This window comes from Schistocerca piceifrons, chromosome 1 (assembly GCF_021461385.2).
Source record: "Schistocerca piceifrons isolate TAMUIC-IGC-003096 chromosome 1, iqSchPice1.1, whole genome shotgun sequence".
Classification (NCBI taxonomy): domain Eukaryota; kingdom Metazoa; phylum Arthropoda; class Insecta; order Orthoptera; family Acrididae; genus Schistocerca; species Schistocerca piceifrons.
In genome coordinates, this window is record NC_060138.1 from 1,238,184,453 (window position 1) to 1,238,209,393 (window position 24,941).

The 24,941-nt window shown below is 36.8% G+C and overlaps 1 protein-coding gene across 1 annotated transcript in view; it reads right to left on the minus strand.

The window, feature by feature from the left end:
• Positions 1 to 24,941, minus strand: part of LOC124781976 (serine/threonine-protein phosphatase 6 regulatory ankyrin repeat subunit C-like) — a 383,424-nt gene that overhangs the window by 48,979 nt on the left and 309,504 nt on the right. Inside the window, exons 15-16 of the mRNA XM_047253904.1 lie at positions 16,971 to 17,390; positions 9,976 to 10,269 (exon numbers count right to left, since the gene is read on the minus strand). Coding sequence (XP_047109860.1) covers positions 9,976 to 10,269; positions 16,971 to 17,390 — 714 coding nt within the window. The remainder of the gene's footprint in view (positions 1 to 9,975; positions 10,270 to 16,970; positions 17,391 to 24,941) is intronic.

Here is a 24,941-nt window from a genome sequence, read left to right on the forward strand (position 1 = left end):
GTTTGATGCAGCTCTCCATGCTACTCTATCCTGTGCAAGCTTCGTCATCTCCCAGTACCTACTGCAACCTACATCCTTCTGAATCTGCTTAGTGTATTCATCTCTTGGTCTCCCTCTATGATTTTTACCCTCCACGCTGCCCTCCAATGCTAAATTTGTGATCCTTTCATGCCTCAGAACATGTCCTACCTACTGGTCCCTCCTTCTCATCAAGTTGTGCCACAAACTCCTCTTCTCCCCAATTCTGTTCAATACCTCCTCGTTAGTTATGTGATCTACCCATCTAATCTTCAGCATTCTTCTGTAGCACTTCATTTCAAAAGCTCCTATTCTCTTCTTGTCCAAACTATTTATCGTCCATGTTTCACTCTCATTTTTGATGGTCAGTTTGAATATTTTTGTTAATGTTCCAATGAAAACTGCAGTGGGTATGCCAAAGCTGCATCAGCTTGTCACATTTGGAGGTAGGCATTGTGTTTATTTTATGTGTGGTGGCAATATACTGGATGTTGCAAGAAGAGGTTTAGCACTACAGATTATTTAACATAAAATCAACATGAAGACACTTCAGTTAAATTAAACAACAGTTTTTGTAGGGTGCAAATAAACATCTTGTGAATGTTGCAGTTCTTATTACTGTGTATACTAAGGAAATTGAAGAGGAATTCCACCCTATGCAAGACATCTTTGTAGCTTTGTTTCCACCCTGACATATTTCATCTCTTTTTGTGCACCTTCGGCAGGTTTATTTGTTAAAACACTTCTGCAAAATTGTTACATGTTAACCTTCAAAGAACCTTTTGGTAAAAAATGTTTACATTTATCAAATGGGAGATTATCGTCAAATATTTTTTACACTGGTTTGCATGCAGTACAGAGTTGAGACATCTCACTGAGCTGAGGCATTCTATGTTGTTTATTTATGATGTGTCTAAAGTTCCTAGTTTCATAGTAAATTTGGAAATAAAGTGTATGCATGCATTTGATTACACAGGGTGGGTAATACCCTAAAGAGACAAAGGCTCCAACATAGCACACAGAACTAACAACACAATGCATAACAGACTTGGAAATACTACCAACAAGCAAATACATACAATCTGATTTATGTCAACTAACTTACAATTGCTGTCAATCTGTATATGTGGGTCAAACTAGTAGGAATTTTAGAACCACTTATACAGAACATCTCAGAGCACTAAAAAACAATACATCACACTCAACATTTGCAGATCACCTAACAGCACAAAATCTTCACCCATCCAAAACATAGAAACAGACTTAAAAGTCCTTAAAACTAGTAACAGCATATACCAAAAATTAACAATGGAAGAAAACTATCACAACCAAAAATCAATAGTCAAAGGAAAGAAAGTACTAAAAGAATGCACATCACTGTGCAATAAAATCCTCTTTGTCACAACAGAAGAATTATATGAATAACACCCACCCCAGAAGCGCAATGATCAGTCTCTAAAATTAAATTCCCTTCTCAACCTTGTGGGCTAACATCCCAAAGATGTTCGGGCTCGCATGCAGTTCCTCTGCATCGAAATGTGTGGCTCAAACTCATCTAGGAGTTAAACCGCACATGTCACATTACACACCCTAAATTACACACTTGTGACCCTGTGGTTATATTGTCTAGCTGATGGCAAGTTTGCAAAATTGTATGACATGTACAAAGCTAATATAACATATAACAACAGTGATAATATTCTATTACCTTATGATTCAATAAGGTGTCATGCTGTCATTGTTCAATGTGTTTTGTGTGAAGGAAATGATGATCTGATGCTTAACTGAAAATACTGATAATTTAAATTTACTACATCTTTTAAACAAATAAAGTTACAGAGTTGATATTTACAGTATTTGTCATTTTAACAATGCACTTCTATATGAAATGTTTATCATTAAGATTGACCAAAATGTTCAAATTTTAGCATTCAGATCTTTGTTTGTTACAAAACTTGTTAATTTCACTTTAACAGTAAATCCTAAACTATTATAGATATGATCAATATTCAAGATTTATTGGGATCACCAAGAAAATTTATGAAGGAATCACTGTGGGCTTCATTCCCTGAATTACTGCAGAATTAAATAGTTTTCATAAATGTTTCCCTTTATGGCCAATCTTAGGTCTGCCATATTTAACACTGCTACATCTCCTGGCCACAAACAGCTTCTATGGGGTTTCCCTATGATGTAGGTTCTCGTCTGTCTCACTCCCACACTCTAGCGCTTAGGCCTCATTCAGCACAATAGATGCCTGTGAATTTCCCCATCTCATGGTGAATCTGCACTCTTTGTGGCACATGGTCCTGGATGGCAGGGTTCATTTTGCAATTCCTGAAGGCTGACTCTTTCGGCCACGTACTTAAATGAGAGTGAAATGCTCATTAACTCACACCCTACTGCACACCATTCACTCCATATGCATGTCCACAACTCTCCCTCTCTGTCTTGGGAACACACACACACACACACACACACACACACACACACACACACACACATACATACATGTATGCTTTACATACATGCACACACATGAACTAAACATGACACTCATCCACAACACTTCTAATCCACACGCCGCATCCGAAACAAACAAGCCATGACACAAAAGAATATTATACGGCCACAACAACATGTAACGGAGGCAAAAACTCTGTGCATGGCAAAAAATGATAAAAATGGATGTATAATGACAAAAGAGAAAGAAATAATTGTGTTACATTGACACAAACAAAGTAAAAAACACCACAAAATCAAAAACTGTAAGTAAAATACTAAACATGTGATACATAGTGATTCTCAATCAAAAATGCATTATAAACAGAAAAATAAAATAATATTTTGCTATTCGCAGATGACAAGCTTAACTGCATAGTAGACCTAAAGCTACTAGAACAAATATCCAAAAGCTTCATTACGGTTTGTACATAAATGGATCCATACAATCCATTTTCAAATGTAGTATAAAACTAGAAACTTTACACATTTTGTAAATAAACAACATAGAATGTCTCAACTCAGTGACACATGACTCAAATCTGTACTGTGTGCCACCCAATGTAAATAGTAGTTGACTATAATCGGTCATTATACAAATGCAAATATTTTGTATCAAAAGTTTTTTAGAGCTTAACATGTAACAATTTTGCAGAAGGATATTAACAAATAAAGCCACTGAAGATAACACATAAGTCCTGAAACATATTCAGATAAAAACAAAATTATGAAGCTGCCTGGCATAAGTTGGAATTCCATCCCAGAAGTATAAAGCAGTTTGTTAATGACTCCTTTTGAACTTAAGTTAGTAAAAAATAATAAAATTAAACTATAATTATAAATCATATCAAAACCTATCATGATAAAGCAGTATTAGTCATTACTTTGAAATGGGAAGACAAATTCGATTTGGCACAAAAATTTATTTTATTTTGTTTCACAAAATCTTTCTGACAATATTTGTAAAGGTTTCATTACAGACATGTAACACATTGCAAATTTATATAAATTACATAGTTATTTTGTGCATGATCATGAATGCAGTTTGTATGAATGTGTGCACGATGCTTATTATTATTATGTCATATTTTTATTTATGCCAATGCAGAGCTGTAGGATACTAATACTGACAATACCAATGTCAAACTTCCAGTTATCATACAAACAAAATAATAATAATAATAATAATTATTATTATTATTATTATTATTATTTATTTCTTTTCTCAGACGTTATGTCTGGTCAAAAATGGAAAGTGACACAGACCTTGATCAAGCGTGACTTCCTTTTAACTGTACGGTATATGTTATATTACATTTAGGGACTTTCGGGTGATTGAACATGTATCAATAATTACGGATTTCTGTAGTAGTATATATAAGTTTGGATGTAGCTGTATTGCATTGATGTACTGGTGGATATTGTGTGGTATGACTCCTGTTGTTGATAGTATAATTGGTATAATGTCAACTTTATCCTGATGCCACATGTCCTTGACTTCCTCAGCCAGTTGGACGTATTTTTCAATTTTTTCTCCTGTTTTCTTTTGTATGTTTGTTGTATTGGGTATGGATATTTCGATTAGTTGTGTTAATTTCTTCTTTTTACTGGTGAGTATGATGTCAGGTTTGTTATGTGGTGTTGTTTTATCTGTTATAGTGGTTCTGTTCCAGTATAATTTGTATTCATCATTCTCCAGTACATTTTGTGGTGCATACTTGTATGTTGGAATGTGTTGTTTTATTAGTTTATGTTTTATGGCAAGCTGTTGGTGTATTATTTTTGCTACATTGTCATGTCTTCTGGGGTATTCTGTATTTGCTAGTATTGTACGTCCACTTGTGATGTGATCTACTGTTTCTATTTGTTGTTTGCAAAGTCTGCATTTATCTGTTGTGGTATTGGGATCTTTAATAATATGCTTGCTGTAATATCTGGTGTTTATTGTTTGATCCTGTATTGCAATCATGAATCCTTCCATCTCACTGTATATATTGCCTTTTCTTAGCCATGTGTTGGATGCGTCTTGATCGATGTGTGGCTGTGTTAGATGATATGGGTGCTTGCCATGTAGTGTTTCCTTTTTCCAATTTACTTTCTTCGTATCTGTTGATGTTATGTGATCTAGAGGGTTGTAGAAGTGGTTATGAAATTGCAGTGGTGTAGCCAATGTATTTATATGAGTGATTGCTTTGTGTATTTTGCTAGTTTCTGCTCGTTCTGGAAAGAATTTTCTTAAATTGTCTACCTGTCCATAATGTAGGTTTTTTATGTCGATAAATCCCCTTCCTCCTTCCTTTCTGCTTAATGTGAATCTTTCTGTTGCTGAATGTATGTGATGTATTCTATATTTGTGGTATTGTGATCGTGTAAGTGTACTGAGTGCTTCTAGGTCTGTGTTACTCCATTTCACTACTCCAAATGAGTAGGTCAATATTGGTATAGCATAAGTATTTATAGCTTTTCTCTTGTTTCTTGCTGTCAGTTCTGTTTTCAGTATTTTTGTTAGTCTTTGTCTATATTTTTCTTTTAGTTCTTTAATATTTGTATTATCTATTCCTATTTTTTGTCTGTATCCTAGATATTTATAGGCATCTGTTTTTTCCATCGCTTCTATGCAGTCGCTGTGGTTATCCAATATGTAATCTTCTTGTTTAGTGTGTTTTCCCTTGACTATGCTATTTTTCTTACATTTGTCTGTTCCAAAAGCCATATTTATATCATTGCTGAATACTTCTGTTATCTTTAGTAATTGGTTGAGTTGTTGATTTGTTGCTGCCAGTAGTTTTAGATCATCCATGTATAGCAAATGTGTGATTTTGTGTTGGTATGTTCCAGTAATATTGTATCCATAATTTGTATTATTTAGCATGTTGGATAGTGGGTTCAGAGCAAAGCAGAACCAGAAAGGACTTAATGAGTCTCCTTGGTATATTCCACGCTTAATCTGTATTGGCTGTGATGTGATATTATTTGAATTTGTTTGGATATTAAGTGTGGTTTTCCAATTTTTCATTACTATGTTTAGGAACTGTATCAATTTAGGATCTACTTTGTATATTTCCAATATTTGTAGTAACCATGAGTGGGGTACACTATCAAAAGCTTTTTGGTAATCAATGTATGCATAGTGTAATGACCTTTGTTTAGTTTTAGCTTGATATGTCACCTCTGCATCTGTTATCAGTTGCTCTTTACATCCTTGTGCTCCTTTGCAACAGCCTTTTTGTTCTTCATTTATAATTTTGTTCTGTGTTGTATGTGTTATTAATTTCTGTGTAATGACTGAAGTTAATATTTTGTATATTGTTGGTAGGCATGTTATGGGACAATATTTTGCTGGGTTTGCTGTGTCTGCTTGATCTTTAGGTTTCATATAAGTTATTCCATGTGTAAGTGTATCAGGGAATGTGTATGGGTCTGCAATGTAACTGTTAAATATTTTAAAAACAAAGATGATGTGACTTACCATACGAAAGCGCTGGCAGGTCGATAGAAACACAGACACATACATACACACAAAATTCAAGCTTTCGCAACAAACTGTTGCCTCATCAGGAAAGAGGGAAGGAGAGGGAAAGACGAAAGGAAGTGGGTTTTAAGGGAGAGGGTAAGGAGTCATTCCAATCACGGGAGCGGAAAGACTTACCTTAGGGGGAAAAAAGGATGGGTATACACTCGCACACACACACACATATCCACCCACACTGTTTCCCTCTATTATATTGTTAAATAATTTAGTTAGATGTGAATGTGTTGAGGTGAACTTCTTTAGCCAGAAATTTGGTATTTTATCTTTTCCAGGGGCTTTCCAATTGTGAGTAGAATTAATTGCTTGGGTGACTTCATGTTGCAAAATTATCACTTCAGGCATCTGTGGTATCATCTTGTATGTGTCTGTTTCTGCTTGTATCCACCGTGCATGCTTGTTATGTTGTACCGGGTTTGACCATATGTTGCTCCAGAAGTGTTCCATGTCTGTTATGCTTGGTGGATTGTCTATTTTAATGTGTGTGTTATCTATTGTCTGGTAAAATTTCTTTTGGTTTGTGTTGAATGTTTGGTTTTGTTTCCTTCTATTTTCACTTTTTTTGTATCTTCTAAGTCATTTGGCCAATGCTTGTAATTTCTGCTTCTTTTCATCTAATTGCTCTATCGCTTCTTGTTGTGAGATTTTACCTAACCTTTTTCGTTTTTTTTTTTTTTTCTGACATTTCATTTCTTATAAATTGTGTTAGCTGTCCAATGTCTTTTCTCAGTTTTTCTATTCTGATCTGTAGCCTGTGTTGCCATGCTGGTTTTGTGGGTTTCTTCTTTGTGTTGGTTGGTTCTAATCTCTGCGTAGTGTGTATATTTAGTGTAGTGAGTGCTCCTATATAAACCAGAAGTTGTAACTCTTCCATAGTTGTGTTTTCATTTATTTTGTTGTGTATGATTGTGTTGACAGTTTTTATTGTTGTTTCGACTTGTGGGTTATTTGGCGGTCTATGCAAGAATGGTCTAATGTCTGTATTTGTGTCTTTGTATTCTATATATGTCAGCTGAAATTTCTCATCTATATCTAACATGTGTGTTACTTCGTGTTCTATTTGTGCTTGTTCTGGTGGCTGTCTTAAGATTTCGTTTTCCTCTGATTGTTTAATTGATGTGTGTTGGTCTTTGTTTGTTTGCTCTGGGATGTTTGAGTCCATTACTGTATTTTCTTCTTCTTCTGATGGCATATTATTTTGTTCCAGCATTTGTTGTACTTGTTGTTTGATGTTTTCTAATTCTGTCTGAGGTATCCTGTTATTTTTGATTATTACACGGATCTGATCAGCTAGTCGTTGTTCTGTTAAAAATTTTAATTCTGGCTATCTGGTAATAAATGTTGTGTATACTTGTGATCTGTATCCAGTTGAGTTGGTTCCTAGGTTTGTTGCTTGGTAATAACAGAACATGAGGTGTCGATTAACTTCATCTGACCATCTCATCCTCTGTCTTTGTTTTCCTTCTAGGGTGGTTGCAGGAAGCATATCCTGCAAAACACCTCTATTTGGATTTAACTCATTTTCCAGTTGGCTAGCAGTGTCATTACCATTGTGGGCGGGCATAGGGTTCAAGCGTCATCCCCGACCATGACGGCGCTTGTCCGAGGCTTCTTTAGTTCTGTCCTGAACCAAGTAATCACACTGAAAGGGGGGGTTAGCCCTATTAGTAGTTTGTTCTTTTCGTCGCCTTTTATGAGTGGCAGAACATACCGGACACCTATTCTTTTCCCGGGCCTCCACGGGGTTATTATTATTATTATTATTATTATTATTATTATTACTACTATCTTCTTTCCTTTCTCAGACCTTAGGTCTGGTTAAAAATGGAAAGTGAAGCGGACCTTGATCAAGCGTGACTTCCTTTTAACTGTACGGTATATGTTATGTTGCATTTAGGAACTTTCGGGTGATTGAACATGTATCGATAATTACGGATTTCTGTAGTTGTATATATAAGTTTGGATGTAGCTGTATTGCTTTGATGTACTGGTGGATATTGTGTGGTATGACTCCTGTTGTTGATAGTATAATTGGTATAATGTCAACTTTATCCTGATGCCACATATCCTTGACTTCCTCAGCCAGTTGGATGTATTTTTCAATTTTTTCTCCTGTTTTCTTTTGTATATTTGTTGTATTGGGTATGGATATTTCAATTAGTTGTGTTAATTTCTTCTTTTTATTGGTGAGTATGATGTCAGGTTTGTTATGTGGTGTTGTTTTATCTGTTATAATGGTTCTGTTCCAGTATAATTTGTATTCATCATTCTCCAGTACATTTTGTGGTGCATACTTGTGTGTGGGAACGTGTTGTTTTATAAGTTTATGTTGTAAGGCAAGCTGTTGGTGTATTATTTTTGCTACATTGTCATGTCTTCTGGAGTATTCTGTATTTGCTAGCATTGTACATCCACTTTTGATGTGATCTACTGTTTCTATTTGTTGTTTGCAAAGTCTGCATTTATCTGTTGTGGTATTGGGATCTTTAATAATATGCTTGCTGTAATATCTGGTGTTTATTGTTTGATCTTGTATTGCAATCATGAATCCTTCCGTCTCACTGTATATATTGCCTTTTCTTAGCCATGTGTTGGATGCGTCTTGATCGATGTGTGGCTGTGTTAGATGATATGGGTGCTTGCCATGTAGTGTTTTCTTTTTCCAATTTACTTTCTTCGTATCTGTTGATGTTATGTGATCTAGAGGGTTGTAGAAGTGGTTATGAAATTGCAGTGGTGTAGCCGATGTATTTTATTATTATTATTATTATTATTATTATACTCAAAATAATAATAATAATTATTATTATTATTACTATTATTATACTCACAAAAGTAAAGTTCTTCTAGTTTGTGTTCTTATAAAAATATTGCTGTAACACTGCACACAGCAGGGGGGGGGGGGGGGGGGGGGGGGGTGGGGGGGGGGGGTAACGAGCTCTGTTATGCTCAGAGTCATTATTTCTGATTAGTAAGGGCATTTAAGTGGTAAATCCTGACAGTTACATTACAATGTCTGTGACACATTTTGAAGTCAGAGATGTAAATGAGCCATTTTGGTTCAACTATACATGACATCCCTTCTCCATACGACTGATGAAATAAATATTGATAAGAATAAACACAACATCTCATTGCATAGTGGAGGCACTGAGCTGTATAGTTCACACAAACAGGAACTTTAACAATATAACTCAAACTTGTTTTCTTCAGAGCAATCCACCTACATACACAGAAATGAAGTGTGCCATCTGGCAGCACTGGACACCAGCACCAGAATAACACCTCTCTCTCTCTCTCTCTCTCTCTCTCTCTCTCTCTCTCTCTCTCTCTCTGTGTGTGTGTGTGTGTGTGTGTGTGTGTGTGTGTGTGTGTGTGTGTGAGCACGCGCACCCGCGCGCGCTTGCGCACCCACATGCTCTGAAAAATAATGCAAGTTTGGATACAATGTTCAGCTTCCCTCTATAGACCCACTAATGACTCTGCATATGCTCTACACAGTAAGTTGTCTTTATTCATTAAATTGTTTGCATCCTGCCATAGAATACCTACATTGTACTCATACCAAATGATACCTTATTCCTTCATTTCCCTCTATCTGTATGCTAATGACCATGCTGTTTTTAATTAAGCTCAAAGAACTTTAAGCTCCACCTTCCTTTTTGTCATATCTTCAATATGTTTATGATCCCTAGTTTATTGACAAAATCACAACCAACAATTGTCATTGACTGTATTAGTTATTTGATTGTCAGTCTCATAATTTGATCATAATTTCCATTAAAGCAAAATGGACCAGCAGACTCGAATATTTTGTTCTCATTTTTGTTCTCATAATGACAGCCACACCGAAAAAAAGATACAAATCATTTTATTAATAACCATACTTTATTTTTGTAGCAAAAACTAATGCAGTTGAAACTTACACGATGACTGCCACGGTCAATAGCTGCTTGCAAAGGTGTCCTCCCATTGTGATCTTCCACACTAATACTTGCTCCTTCCCTGAGGAGTAAGCTGGCTATATCCCTGCCTGCTGCAAGCATTAGTGGTGTTTGACCTTCATTGTTCTTTCCATTAATCATTTCCACTTTTTTCTGGTTTGCTAGATGTGGTGGATGGTCCATACCTTCTGCACTGGGTGTCCAGTCAAAGGATGTTTTACCTGCGATGTCCTTCAGAGTAAAGTCTATTCCAGCCTTGATCAAGAGCTCCATTACCTGAAAAGGCCATACTTTTAAATTTCTGAGTTTTATATTGTGATGCCATACTTTCACATGCAAATTCATCATGATTTTAAAGTTAATAGATCATTTAATTATATTGACAGTGCCTCTCAAGTGCATTCTAACTTTTTACATGTTTAATTTTATTTTTGAATGTCCAAGTGTACTATAACACAATGCTAATACTGTTCAACAAATATTTGTAGACTATTCTTAATACACTATCTAGATAAAGTATTGGTAATATGAATAATTTGATCTGTTGTTCAGTATCTGAAATGAGCTGTACACAAGAGCCAAAAAATAATTCTCAGTGAAAGCAGTAGCATTTTAGATCACATACAATCTACAAGATTTTATTATTACTTTATTTATTTATTTGAATAACCCCTTTGGAGGGTACAATAAATCAACTTCCTTTGAGAGTGTTGCTCCTTTTCTCCCTGCACCCACTTCCTTCCATTTGCAGACTGTTTTTTATAAATCAACTTCCTCCATCCTTTGAGAGTATATAAATCAACTCAGCTCATCCTTCGAGAGTGTCATTTCTATTCTTCCTAGGTCCACTTCCTTCCATTTTCAGACTACTTTCTTTCCTGAAATCCTGCCTTCTGTCTTGCTTTTCTAAAAATTATTCTTTTCTCTATTGTGACCATTCTAATTCCAATGCTTTTCATTTATTTTTCAATTTCAGCAAACCATGTGAATTTGGATTTGTAGCTGTTCAGCAAGTTGGATATCTGATTGGTTGATCTGTTATTTTCCATGCAGTATATGTGTCCATAAAACGTTGGTCTTATTTACCTCATCAGATCAGTTAGCTATTCCATTTTCAAATAGAGCTCTGTTTTTTTATCTTAATCTATATTCACCATTACTATTTTTTAGGTCCAAGTATCTCCCTTATTATGCTTCTCTCAACTTTTTCCAATCCTTCAAGATCTCTAACTCTTGTTAGTTTAAGCGTTTCTGCGTCATACAATTCCTTAGGCATTTCACTGTTTCATATTTTCTTAGTTTTGTGTCCCAGGACAAAAGATTTTTTGTTGTATTTCTGTATAGGACTGTCCCTTCCATTTTATTTACTCTGTTTCCTATTGCTTCTTTTCTTTTATAATGCCATTATCCATTCTCTGAGATATTTAAAATAGTTTGTTTTAGTCAGTGTGTTGTTATGAATTTAACTATCTTTTAAAAAATTCTTGTGAAACTTATGCACAGATTGATTGTCAATCTTCTTGACTCCCTTAATATCCTCCAACATGGGTTTCATTCTTATCCCCCCCCCCCCCCCCCCCCCCCATCAACCATGGACCTTGCTGTTTATGGGGAAGCTTCCATGCCTCAGAGATGCAGATAGCCAGTAGGTCAGATCACAATGGAAGGGTATCAGTGGAGAGGCCAGACAAATGTGTGGTTCCTCAATAGGGGTAGCAGCCTTTCCAGTAGTTGCAGGGGCAACAGTCTATATGATTGACTGAACTGGCCTTGTAGCATCAACTAAAACAGCACTGGTGTGCTGCTAGAGCAAATGGCTGAAAGCAAGGGGAAACTACAGCCATAATTTCTCAAGAGGGTATGCAGCTTTACTGTACGGTTAAATGATGACAGCAACCTCTTGGGTACAGTATTCCAAAGGTAAAATAGTCCCCCATTCAGAGATCTCTGAGCGGGGACTACTCAGGAGGACATCATTATCAGGAAAAACAAAACTGGCGTTCTACGGATCAGAGCATCGAATGTCAGATCCCTTAATCAGGCAGCTGGGTTAGAAAATTTAAAAAGGAAATGGCTAGGTTAAAGTTAGATATGGTAGGAATTAATGAAGTTTGGTGGCAGGCAGAACAAGGCTTCTGGTCAGGTGAATACAAGGTTATAAGTACAAAATAGGGATAATGCAGAAGTAGGTTTAATAATGAATAAAAAATAGGAATGTGGATAAGCTACTATGAACAGCATGGTGAATGCATTATTCTAGCTAATATGGACTCGAAACACACACCTACCACAGTAGTACAAGTTTATATGCCAACTAGCTCCGCAGATGATGAAGAAATTGAAGAAATGTACAATGAGATAAAAACAAATTCTTCAGATAGTTAAGAGAGGCGAAAATTTAATAGTCATGTAGGACTGGAATTTGATAGTAGGAAATGAAAGAGAAAGAAATGTAGTAGGTGAATAGGGGCTGGGGGGTTCAAAATGAAAGAGGAAGACACTTGGTAGAATTTTGCACAGATTGCAATTAATCACTTGGTTTAAGAATCATCAAAGAAGGTTGTATATGTGGGAGAGACCTGGAGATACCAGAGATAGAGATTTAGGAACCAGGTTTCAAACTGTAAGACATTTCCATGCATAGATGTGGACTCTGACCACAATTTACTGGTTATGAACTGTAGGTTAAAACTGAAGAAACTGCAGAAAGGTAGGAATTTAAGGAGCCGGGACCTGGATATACTGAAAGAACTAGAGGTTCTAGAGAGTTTCAGAGAAGGTATTAGGGAACAACTGACAAAAACAATGGAAAGGTATAGAGTGGAAGAAGAATGGATAGCTTTGAAAGATGAAAGAGTGAAGGCAGCAGAGGATCAAGTAGGTAAAAAGATGAGGACTGGTAGAAACTCTTGGGTAACACAAGAGATATTGAATTGTCAGGACATCCATTTGTATATTTCTCATCATTAATTTTGCTATGAAAATTCAGACAAAAATCCACTGTGTAACTTTTAGGTTATCACACTTTATTACATCAAAAATTTAAACAAAAGCATTTTTATATGCTCTAGTTCTGGAGTGAGACTCTCTCTATCTGCTACAGTATAGGTCTTATGTAACAATGTTTTGTTCACCCTTCATTGAATGCACCAGATTGTGCACAAGTGCAAGTTGGCATGTGTCATCATGTTCTGTGGCCCAAGAATTTGTATATGCTCTTTCTTCAGTATGAGCATAGTACGAAGGTATCACAGGATGTAACAGAAGAAACAAGTCAGTTCCCAATAAGATGAGAATAACTTTCTCCTTGTACATATTTCAATGAACTGTCGAAGCAGAATATCAATGTCCTGTTAATGTGAAGACAGACTTGTTAGAGGGTAATTAGTTAGTTCCATGTTCAATGTCTCATTTTTCATGGTAAATCATAATGATGTGGAACAAGTTATTTTACATTCACATTGCAAATTAATTTGTAAGTACAAAAGAGACATACAGATGTGAGTAAGTTATTCCTATCCACCATCTTTCACACATTATAATAATAGAAATTCTTCTGCGAATAGAAGGAGTTGTTATGGAGAAACTTTCTCATTTTATTTTCAAGTTTCACTTTGCTGTCTGTTAGACATTTTATATCCCCAGATAAGTATTCAAAAATTTTAGCTGCAGCATTGTGCACCCCTTTTCATGCTAAAGATAATGTGAACATGGAGCAATGAATGTCATTTTTCCTTCTGGTATTGCAATTACGCACACATGTTCCTCTTGAACTGTAATGAATTATTTACTGTGGAGCTCATGAGGGAATAAATAGAATGGGAAGCAGTAGTTAGAATATCAAACTCCTAAAACAGGTGTCTACAAGATGATTGTAGAAACTGTGCTGTGCTGTCTTTCTTTCTTTCTTAGGTTTGAGTTAACCCAAAGCCTTTTTGTAGTTTGTTGAGTTAATAACAGTAAGGAAGAAATTACTGATGCACTGGACAATGCCAAAGAGCAAACAACAGAACTACAGAAACAAGGTCAGCAAGACAAACTTCTTACCAGTGCATTTCAAGGATACCTTTAAAGCAACTTCGATGAAATGAAACACGACATTGGAGTTAACAAGAGTGTCACAATTCTTTAGCCTAAAGTAGCTGAGGCAGCATACAAAATCCAAATATTTGCAAATTTGATTTGGGCTTGAGCATTGTAAATGCTAAGCATGTCCTTCAGTAACTTAGTAAGTACATTGGAACTCCAATGTTTTGGCCAATGGTGTGTAATGGTACCCTCTCTTCATAAAATTTAGGAAGCCCCTAAATTCTCAGTGGAACTGGTGCTCATGGTTATGCCTTCTTCATCACTTTGTCTCGTGCACCTGAGTTCTTGGGAAACATTAAAGTCTTCCATTCCACGGCTTTTCAGTTTCTTCCTACGTTATCAGTGACAAAACAATCCTCGGCAATATTTTGGTGTGCAACAGGCAATTAGCTGCATTTGAGAAAACATATTACAGTTAGCTTTTGTTCCAACATTAGTTAGCCACAATTAGTATTGTCTGTTCAAGTGACATTTATGTACACTTGATCTAAAATTATTATAGAAGTTGTAGATCATTTTCCTCTCCTCCTGATTTAGTTAAAGAATAAAAGAATGAAGGAAAAGGAAGGAAACTAAAAGACTTACCAGAAAGCACTGATGTGTGATGAGTTTTCACACAAAATTTTGTCAGATCATTAATGATATTATTAGTACAGGTTGTTGATACTGATTTAAGACAGTACAACACTTTTTTATGGTTTGTTGAGTTAATAAGAGCCAAAAACATTACTGACTTCCTGGACAGTGTCAAAGAATAAATCACAGAACTACATAAACAAGCAGTCAAAATATGAAAAATATCAATGGTGCCCCCCCCCCCCCCCCCAAAAAAAAGTCTTAATTTTATTTACTTATTTTTTGTTCCCTTAAATCCACATAGCAAGTGAATCATGAGGATGTGGAATGTGTCAAATTGTCCATAGTTTAAATACAACTTAATAAATGCAATGTAAATAAAATGTCAAGTTAAGAACATATACCTAATTGGCAAAAAGTTGTGGTACACTCAGTAATATATGCAGGAAGCAAAGTTAAGCGAAGTATTACAATCAATAAATAAATACATGAATACCAAAAATCAAATTTCTGAATGCCTACTATAGTACTCAAAATAAGTATTTGTAAAATAATTATAAGTTTAGTAGTGTTATTCATTTTCTCTCAAAAATTTGTCAATTGTATAAAAATAGTTCTTCATTAGGTACTTTTTCAGACTTACTTTGAATTTTGGCAGTTGCTTATGGTGGGATTTGATGTGCAGTGGAGGAGCATTAAACAATTTAATGCTGGAGAAATAAACCTTTTTTGAATGAGATTTAGACTTTTCAGTTCAGTGTGGAGGCTGTTTTTGGTTGTTGTGTTGTAGTCAAGTCTTCATACAGAGAAAAGTTATTACAGACAAACGTCAGCAAGGAAAAAATATACTGGGAGGAGGTAGCAAATATACCCATCTTTTGAAACAACTACCTGCAAGAGTGCAAGAGCGTGATACAATTTTTCTAAAAGTAAGAAACAAAATAGATTAGAGAAACACTTGACACACCTTTGAATGATGCTCAAAATCGTCTACAGCAAATAAGGTGCTGACTAAAAATGCACATTCTCTTCTCTGATGGCAACAGCAATTGTAAGGGACACATTACTTCTTGCATCACATACATTCTTTTTCCTGATATTTGAAGGATTCTCTATTGAAACATTTTTGAGAGTGAAAAATGTGTTGGAACTTTCTCACACTTTCAGGAACAGCTGATAGAAACATGTGAAGGCCACACAACAGCAATCTTCCCTGTCTTCACAACCCACCAGACAAATATCATCTTGTACCTGCACACAGACTACTGCCATGACCCAATGCAGTGGAATGAGGTGATCAAAACATCTTTATGTAAGACTCATACTGTCTCACTTATGGAGAGTCTCACCAAAGAACTAAAACATATAAACATGTTTTTTTTCCTAAGGACTGCTATATAGTGGCTTATTTGGTTAGCCGTTAAACGTATATCAACAACATAACTGGCAGAAATCCTGATGATAGAAATGTGGTGGTTTGCTGAAACATTGTGCCCACTGAACACCAAAATCTGGCTGTACACCCATGAATTACTTTGTAACCTTCAGGTAGATTACAGCGGTGTGTCAAACTGGGACACATATTGGGAATCTTGAATTTTACAGGCAACATTCGTACCGATTGTGCTATAGGGGCATTGCAGTAGACCCACCTTCATGGCTTCAGTTCTGCCATCACCTCTCCTCTACTTTGCAAATTTCACAGAAGGTCCCCTGTGTAACTGGCAGTCCTGTAAGAAAGAATACTGTGGAGAAATGTTCCAGTCACAATCTATGGAAAAGTTTCCAGAACAAATCTTTCACGCAGCAGTGAAGTGTGTGAATTTTGAAACTTCCTGGTAGATTAAAACTGTGTGCTGGACTGGGACTCAAAATGGGAACCTTCCCTTTTGTGGGAAATGCACTTATCAACTGAAGTACTGAGGCATGACTCATGACCCCCATGCACAGCTTAAATTCTGCCAGTTCCTGACTTCTCCTTCCTAAACTTAACAGAAGTTCTATTGCATACCTGCATATTTTGTACAAATAGCACTTTGGGAAGAAAAGATATCATGGAAAAAAGACTTACAGACAGCCTACAGGGTTGTTTCCAGATGAATACTTCAATCATTTTGTGTCCCGTGAGTGTTAATCCGAAAAGGTTAGCAGGACAGTTTCAGTAAAGCTTAGGAAATAGGGGAAGAATGTTACTGAGGATATTTTTCTGTCCTAGTATTAAGTTTCTTTTAGTAAATTGTATTGTACATCAGCAAAGAAAATTTTGAAAATACTAAAAACAATGAGATAGGCTGGATAAGCCCTGATCATACCTTCACATTGCCAACACTGGATGCAATGTGTAAAGGTGTATTCCCTTTGTTGTCCTTAGCAGTTGGATTTGCTCCTGCTGCCAGCAAGATCTCTACTTCACGCTGTGCAGAGTCCCAGAGTGAACAGTGCTGCAAAAGTGTTGCAAGTGGTGTCTGTCCTTCCACATTTCTCTCATCTACAGACACCAGCTTCCGCATCACAATGTGCTCTATACACTTAAGTCTATTTTGGCCACATCTGGTTGCAAAGTGTAGAACAGTGTTCCCAATGTGGTCACAGCCCCATACTGAAGGCCAAATATCTATAAGATTGTCGATGCCAGTAGTGCTCCCAGCTAGAGATGCTCGATGTATGAGTCTCTGACCATCTTTATCACTTGCTGTTAAATCAGCTCCAGCAGCAACCAGTAATTCAGTAACCTGGAACAAATGCAATATTTCAGCATTATTGTATTTTCAGTTTTATTTAATGGAGAGTTTTTCTGATAATGGCATTATGAAGACCATTCAATAATTAAACAGACAAATAGCTGCACAACACAAATAGTTTATTAAATGGAATGTTTTTGGTCTATTTTCCCACATAAGTCCCATCAACTTCTATGAACTTGTTCCACATTCTTACAACTCTTCTTATCCCCTCTGCAAATAATTATTTACCTCAATCTCACAGCCTGTTTCATACTACAGGGTGTCCAGAAAAGGACTCCCTGATTTCAAAATTAAATATCTTGAAAACAAAGATCGATAGAGGAATGCAATAAACGGTATGTTTATTGTGAAAGCTGTAAGAAGTTTATACAGCAGTTTGAAATAATAGTTACAAAAGCTGCTAACAGATGGTGCTGTACGCTGCACAGCTCATATCAGCATACTTAGTGAAATAATCGTATGAAAACAATCTTTGCAAACAATCACATCACAATGTTTTCAAAATGTTCACCATTGGCACTACAGAGGTGGCGCAAATGAAGAATGAAATTCGCCATCACATTTCGTAGTGTCTCAACCGAAATGTGCCACAGAGATCGCTGATTCGAGCTCGTCCAGCATGGTGGGATGCTTCAGGTAGACCATGTCTTTCACTGTGCCCCACAAAAAAAGTCACAGGGAGTCAAATCTAGCGAATATGGAGGCCAATCCATGCCTGCACCAGTAAATTTGGGATATTCCAAAGCAATGACTCGATTCCCAAAGTATTCCTCAAGAAAGCGAAACACTTGGTCGGGCTCCATCTTGCATAAACCATTCAGTACCTGGTCGATCCTCTAACGCTTGCTGTGTGGCAACAAATTGTTCCAAAATTGCAACATAACGTGCACCAGTGACCATTTCTCGAATGAAAAAATGGCCAATAATGCCTCTGCTGCATACTGCAGCCCACACAGTAACTTTAGGAGAATGCAGGGGTTTCGCTTCACACCGATATGGCTTTTCAGAACCCCAAAGTCGCCAGTTCTGCTTATTCACGTATCCATTCAGGTGGAAGTGTGCTTCATCTGTAAGCCAGATGCAGCCAACATCAAATCCTTCACTATGAATCATTGTGAGCATCTGATTAGCAAAGGCAACCCTTTGTTGCACAGCTCATACGGGTATGGCCTGATAAGTTTGAATTTTGAATGGAAACATGTGTAGGCTCTTTCTCAGTATTTTCTGTGTGCTGGAACACTTCAAACCAGTCTCAGATGCAATTCTATGGATGGATGACATTAGATTTCACTGAATAATTCCAGAAACTGTGGCGATATTTTCAGGCGTAACTGCGGTTTGCTTGCGGCCAACATGCCCCACTAGATCATCAGTTACGCTGCCTGTTCGTTGAAATTTTGCATAGAGCGTGCGAATGGTTTTCGCATCGGGTCCTTTTGGAACATTAAATTGTGCTTGAAAACTTTGCCTTGTAGCTGTAGGACTCTCTTCTAACCTGTGGTACTCTAGCACCAGAAAAACGTGTTGTTGAATGGAGTACATGGTTTTAATCTCTTCCTTCGGTACGCTAACCTCCTTTCATGTTTCAATAGTGGAATTGATCGCTCTGGGCTTCGGATCACTATTTATACTAGGCATTAGGTATGGCGATTACAGCGCCATCTGTTAGCAGCTTTTGTAACTATTATTTCAGACTGCTGTATAAACTTCTTACAGCTTTCACAATAAACATACCATTTACTGCATTCCTCTATCGATCTTTGTTTTTGAGATATTTAATTTTGAAATCAGGAAGTCCTTTTCTGGACACCCTGTAGTTTCTTTATGTCTTTGTTGCTGTTGAACTTGATGCCACACAAAGTTTCTTTCATTGGATCAGACAGATAAAAATTAAAAGAAGCAAGATCAGGATTATAAGGAGGATGAAGTAGGACATTTAACCCACTTTTTCAATAGCTCATTGTGACATATGAGGTTGAGCACTGTCACAAAGAAGTAGTACACCTTACCTCTGCTATCCCAGACATCACTTTCTCAGTTCAGGCTTGACTTACCTTATCAGTTGAGGTGTATAGTCTGTTGATAGTGCATTGTTCCTCCAATAATCACAAAAATCAAACCATGGGCACTCCAAAAGGTGGTTAACATCACCTTATCAGAGATAGTTCTGTTCTGAATTCCTTAACAATACACAATTCAGGATGTTTCCACAGTAAGCTTTGATGGTTGGGCTCCAGCTCAAGATTATTTTTCCAGGTTTCACAATAGGTTAAAATTCTGTCCAAAAATGCAACATCTTCACTACTGGAATGATTTGAACTTGGTGAAAATGTGAAATCTCCATTCTTTGTGATGAATGGTAACGTATTTGATCAGCTGCAGTCTCTACAGCAATACACCACCATTCTCACCTCAGCCTCTGCTGGAAACAATTACCCCTCTAGCCTAGTTCAAAAGCATATTTCCCAGACTAACACATACAGTCTCGGTACTGCTCATCCCTTCAAAAAACAACTTAGGATTACATCTCCTGCCACTTAGTATTATCCAGGCCCTGACTGTATTAATCAACTACTTCAATAAGGTTACGACTATCTAAAATCATGCCCTGAAATGAGGTCCAGTCTGTCTGACATTTTGCCCACCACACCTAAAATAGATTTTCATCACCCTCCCTATCTTCGCAATATCCTTATCAGAACCTATAGGCATTCTGCACCCATTTAGCTACTCTATGGCTCATGCCCCTGTGTCTCTTCCTGCTGTAAGACTTACCATGTATGTCCTTTTACCATCACTTATGCCAGCTCTTGTGAAGAAGCAAAATGGGATATTCTTACTTCCCCTCTTGTTTAACAATCTGACTCCTTAAAATTCATTTTTCCATGTCTGACTAATTGCCATTAAAGGTTGGAGCTCAGTTTTAAGAAATATACTACCAGATCTAATTTTGTGCTTAGTTTTATGTATGTAATTTATTTTCTAATTTATTTTGATTATTCCTAGTTAGTATCTTTTGTTATAGGGTGAAATCAGTAATAGTTTCATAACTTAAAGTCTATTGTTGACTTATAAACAAATATAAATTCTGTACTAATTATAAACATTTGTAGAAACAACTAGTGGTATACTTCAAGGATCTATTTCTCTCTATTCGAAAACATGTTAGTGAAACCAGTCCTTAATTAATTTCAAAGTAATTAACAGTTTTGTCAAAAGTACTTTTAAGTAACTGTATATGTTAATTTCATCATTTAAACTAATAATTCGGCCTAACTCTTGTAGTAGAAGAAACTGTTAAAAGGATGCAATTTTTTGATGAATTCAGTTAATTTACTGAGTTAAGTTTTAATTGTAATTTCTATAAATTAAACATCAAGCAACGTGTAGTTTCAGTGCCTATTATTGTGCCGGTGTATAAATGCCCAGTTTTTGGGCAAGAGTCAGTCAGTCCATGGCCGAGTTTCAGATGAGTAAACTGTATTGGTTAGATCAACAACAATGCATTCACTTAACCATTAAATAAGTGTTACACCAACAGGCCATGTGTTAAAACAATGACATTGTCTGTTTAAATTTATCTGAAAGACTGTGAACTGTGTGGTTAGGTTTTTACTGCTCATATATGTTCAACAGCAAACTATTGTAGCAGTATGTGAATGCTTGCCTGAAACCTATTAATGAGGCTTATCGAAAGTTAAACAATAGTGCACTGGCCATATAACTGTGTAATATAGTGGGGGGTGGGGCGGGGGTGGGAGGGGGGGGGGGGGCGACTGTGAAAAGTGAAAGTAAAGAACTGTGAAATGCAACTGTGCCCCTGTCAGCTACACCATTTACAGCAATTGGTACTGCACTTCCACCCCCTATTTTTTCAGCCAGTATCACAACACAGTACGTCAATACAGAGGACTATCAATGAAGAAATAAAGCAGGCAAATGTCACACCCTGTAACTAGCAATACATACGCTACCAAAGAGAGAGCCATCTGTGAAACAACGCAAGTCACATACCAGCTATTATCAAAATACTGTTCAGCATTTTTCATTGGCATGACTACCACGAAGCTGTCTTTTAGGATGAGTGGGCGTAGCCTTCTCTGAAAACTACCTAGAACAGATTGTTAGAAATCCTACTCATGATTGAAATATGTTGGATCTAATGGTAACAAACAGACCTGATCTCTTTGAGGATGTCTACTTTGAAACTTCTACATCAGTGGCTGCAATGCAGTTGAGGAAACAGTGATTACCAAGGACAAATAACAAATAAAACAAGCAGAAAGATATATATGTTCAGTAAGAATATATAGCAGGCATGCTGAGTTGTAGAAAGTAAACTAAATAAAAAACCAATAGTGTCATATCTCAATGAGGAAGCTGAAACAGCACAGGACATGAGCATGTAGAGGAACACTGGCTCAAGTTTGAAAGAAAAGTTGACCACTCGGTAGAACAGTTCATAACAGGAGGGAACCTTCATGGTATCCAGTCACCGTAAAGAAACTTCTAGGAAAACAGATTACTGCATAATAGGTGCAAAACAAAGCATAAGGCTATAGATAGAGAGTTGCTGAATGAATGGAAGAGCTGAAAAATTAAGCAAATTCCAGTGTTGCATTGTTGATTTTCTTTATTTGAACTTACAACTTGTCGCCTGAATATGTTTCTTATATTTCATTTTATCTGTTTCTACTATCGTGTTATAATTTCATGTATTGACTCGTTCCATGACCATGGAGACTTGTCCTTAATTTGGTCCCATGGAACAATAAATAAATAAATAAATAAAAATGCATTTGGCAGTCAAGAGAGCAACGTATGATGCCTTCAATGAATACTGTGGCGGAATACTGTAAAGTGACCTTTATAGAACCGAAAGAAATTCTGGTCATTTGCAAAGGCTGTTAAAGGCACCTAAGTTAGTATCCAGTCCCTATTGAATGAGACAGGAACTGAAAATGAGTGTAGCAAAGTAAACGCTGAAATGCTTAACTCCCTTTTTCAAATATTCATTTACAAAAGGAAAACCCAGGAGAAATGGCCCAGTTTAATCCTCGTGCCACTGAAAAGATGAATGAGATAAGTATTAAAGTATCAAGAAACTGCTGAAACTGATAAAATTGATCAAAGCTCCAGGGCCCAATGAAATCCCTATCAGATACTACACTGAATTTGCAGCTGAGTTAGCCCCCCTTCCAACTATAATCTATTGTAGATCCTTCCAATAAAAAATCATGCCCCTTTCTTGGAAAAAAGTGCATCACATCTGCCTACAAGAAGAGCAGTAAAGTGATCTACAAAACCACCATCCAATAACTTTGACATCAACTTATTGTAGAATCTTATAACATAATCTGAGCTCAAACATAATGAGGTATCTTGAACAGAATTACCTCCTCAATGCCAACCAGCATGGATTTCTAAAACTTCGATCATGTGAAACCCAACTTCCACTTTTCTTACATGACATACTGAAAGCTTTGGATCAAGGCAATGAGGTAGGTGCTGCATATCTTGATTTCCAAAAAGCATTTGACTCAGTATCACACCTATGACTTTTGTCAGAAGTATGATTGTATGGGGGTATCAAGTGAAATTTGGACTTTTTGGTAGGGAGGATGCAGCATATCTCGGATGTAGAGTTATTGTCAGATGTAGAAGTAACTCCCCAGGGAGATGTGTTGGGACCCTTGCTATTCATGTCATATATTAATGATCTTGCAGACAAGATTAATAATAAAATCAGGCTTTTTGCAGATGCTGCAGTTATCTGTAATGAGGTACTAATTGAAATGAGCTGCATAAATATTCAATCAGATCTTGATTGTATTTCAAACTGATTCAGAGATTGGCAACTTGCTTTAAATGTTCAGAAATGTAAAATTTTGCACTTCATAAAATGAAAAAATGTAGTATCCTAGGACTATAACATCAATGAGCCACTGTTGGAATCAGCCAAATTCCTGGGTGTAACACTTTGTAGCGATATGAAATAGTATGATCACATAGGTTCAGTTGTGGGTAAATCAGGTGGAAGACTTTGTATGAGGCCTATACCATTTATGACTAACAGGGGACATTGAACGTATAGAGAGAAGTGCAGCACAAATGATCACAAGTTTGTTTGATCCTTGAGAAAGTGTCACAGAGATATTGAAGAAACTGAACTGGCAGTCCTTGAAGACAGACATAAACTAGCCCAAGAAAGTCTGTTAACAAAATTTCAAGAACCAGCTTTCAATGATTACTGTAGAAATATACCTCAACCCCCTACATATCAGTCACATAGGGATCATGAGTATAAGATCAGAATAATTACTGCATGAACAAAGACATTCAGATAATCATTCTTCCAATGCTCTACATGTGAATGGAAATGGAAGAAACCTTAATAACTGGTGCAATGGTACGTACCCTCTATCATGCACCTCATCATAGCCTCATACAGAATGTAGCTGCAGAGGTAGATTATACTGGCAAACAGAATATGCTGTTAAAGAACATATTCTACAACATGACTGTCATGATACAGTGCCTGTTTCACCACAAGCTCCATCTGGATCCATCATCCAGATACCAGATTCTCAGAACAACACAAGTGCGAACTGGCATTACATGTCCTTGGTTCTCACCAACTACCTCACCTTAATTTACGTGAATTTCTTCCATCTCAGCATTTCTTATCAGTAACTATTCCATCCCCTACTACCATTCAGCTTTCTGTACCTTTTATTTTCTGACCTGTCTAATCTCCTCCCCCTCCAACACCCCTCCCACGCCCCCCACCTTTACCACATAAAATGCACTCAGTCTTCAACTCTTATTAACTTGTGGATGATTTTTAACCAGCAATCTCAGTCTTTTGTATTACTCTATCTTCCATGTTTAAGTTTGCAGGTCTTCAAGTCTCAACTGGTGCAGTCCCCTACAACAACGAATCTTTTCTTCTCATCTCATCCAGTAACTCTCTCAATCTGGGGTTCCAGGGAACTTTTCTGAATTCTCCCCAAGTTCTCAACTTAACCAGTCCTTTTCCTTCACCAGTCTTCCTTTCCCTTCAACCCTTCTGTCAGAAGCAGGAGCCACTAGCTCTGACAGCTTTCAATGTTCAATATCTTTTTATACATGTGCTCTCCTACCACAATTTGGTGACACGTTATCCCAAGAGAACATTTCTGTCAGTTGTACACTTTCCGAAAGTAAAAACTGGATCACAAAGTGGAGTTCTTCAAAAGTACTTTCTTGTGTGAATACACCATCACAACTAAGACCTTCAACATTATGTTTACTTAAATGTGCACTAGAGATGGGGGATCCGCTCCTGAACTGATTCATAGAGTTGAATCTTTCAAAGGAAGTGAACAATCAGTGATTCAGAAAACGAGAACGGTAGCTCCAAACGTTTCCCACAGCAGAGAGAGAGAGAGAGAGAGAGAGAGAGAGAGAGAGAGAGAGAGAGAGAGAGAGAGTGACGGAGCATATCAGCGGGGCCTCTACTGGTCAGAGCACACTACACGCCACACAACACAGCAGAGA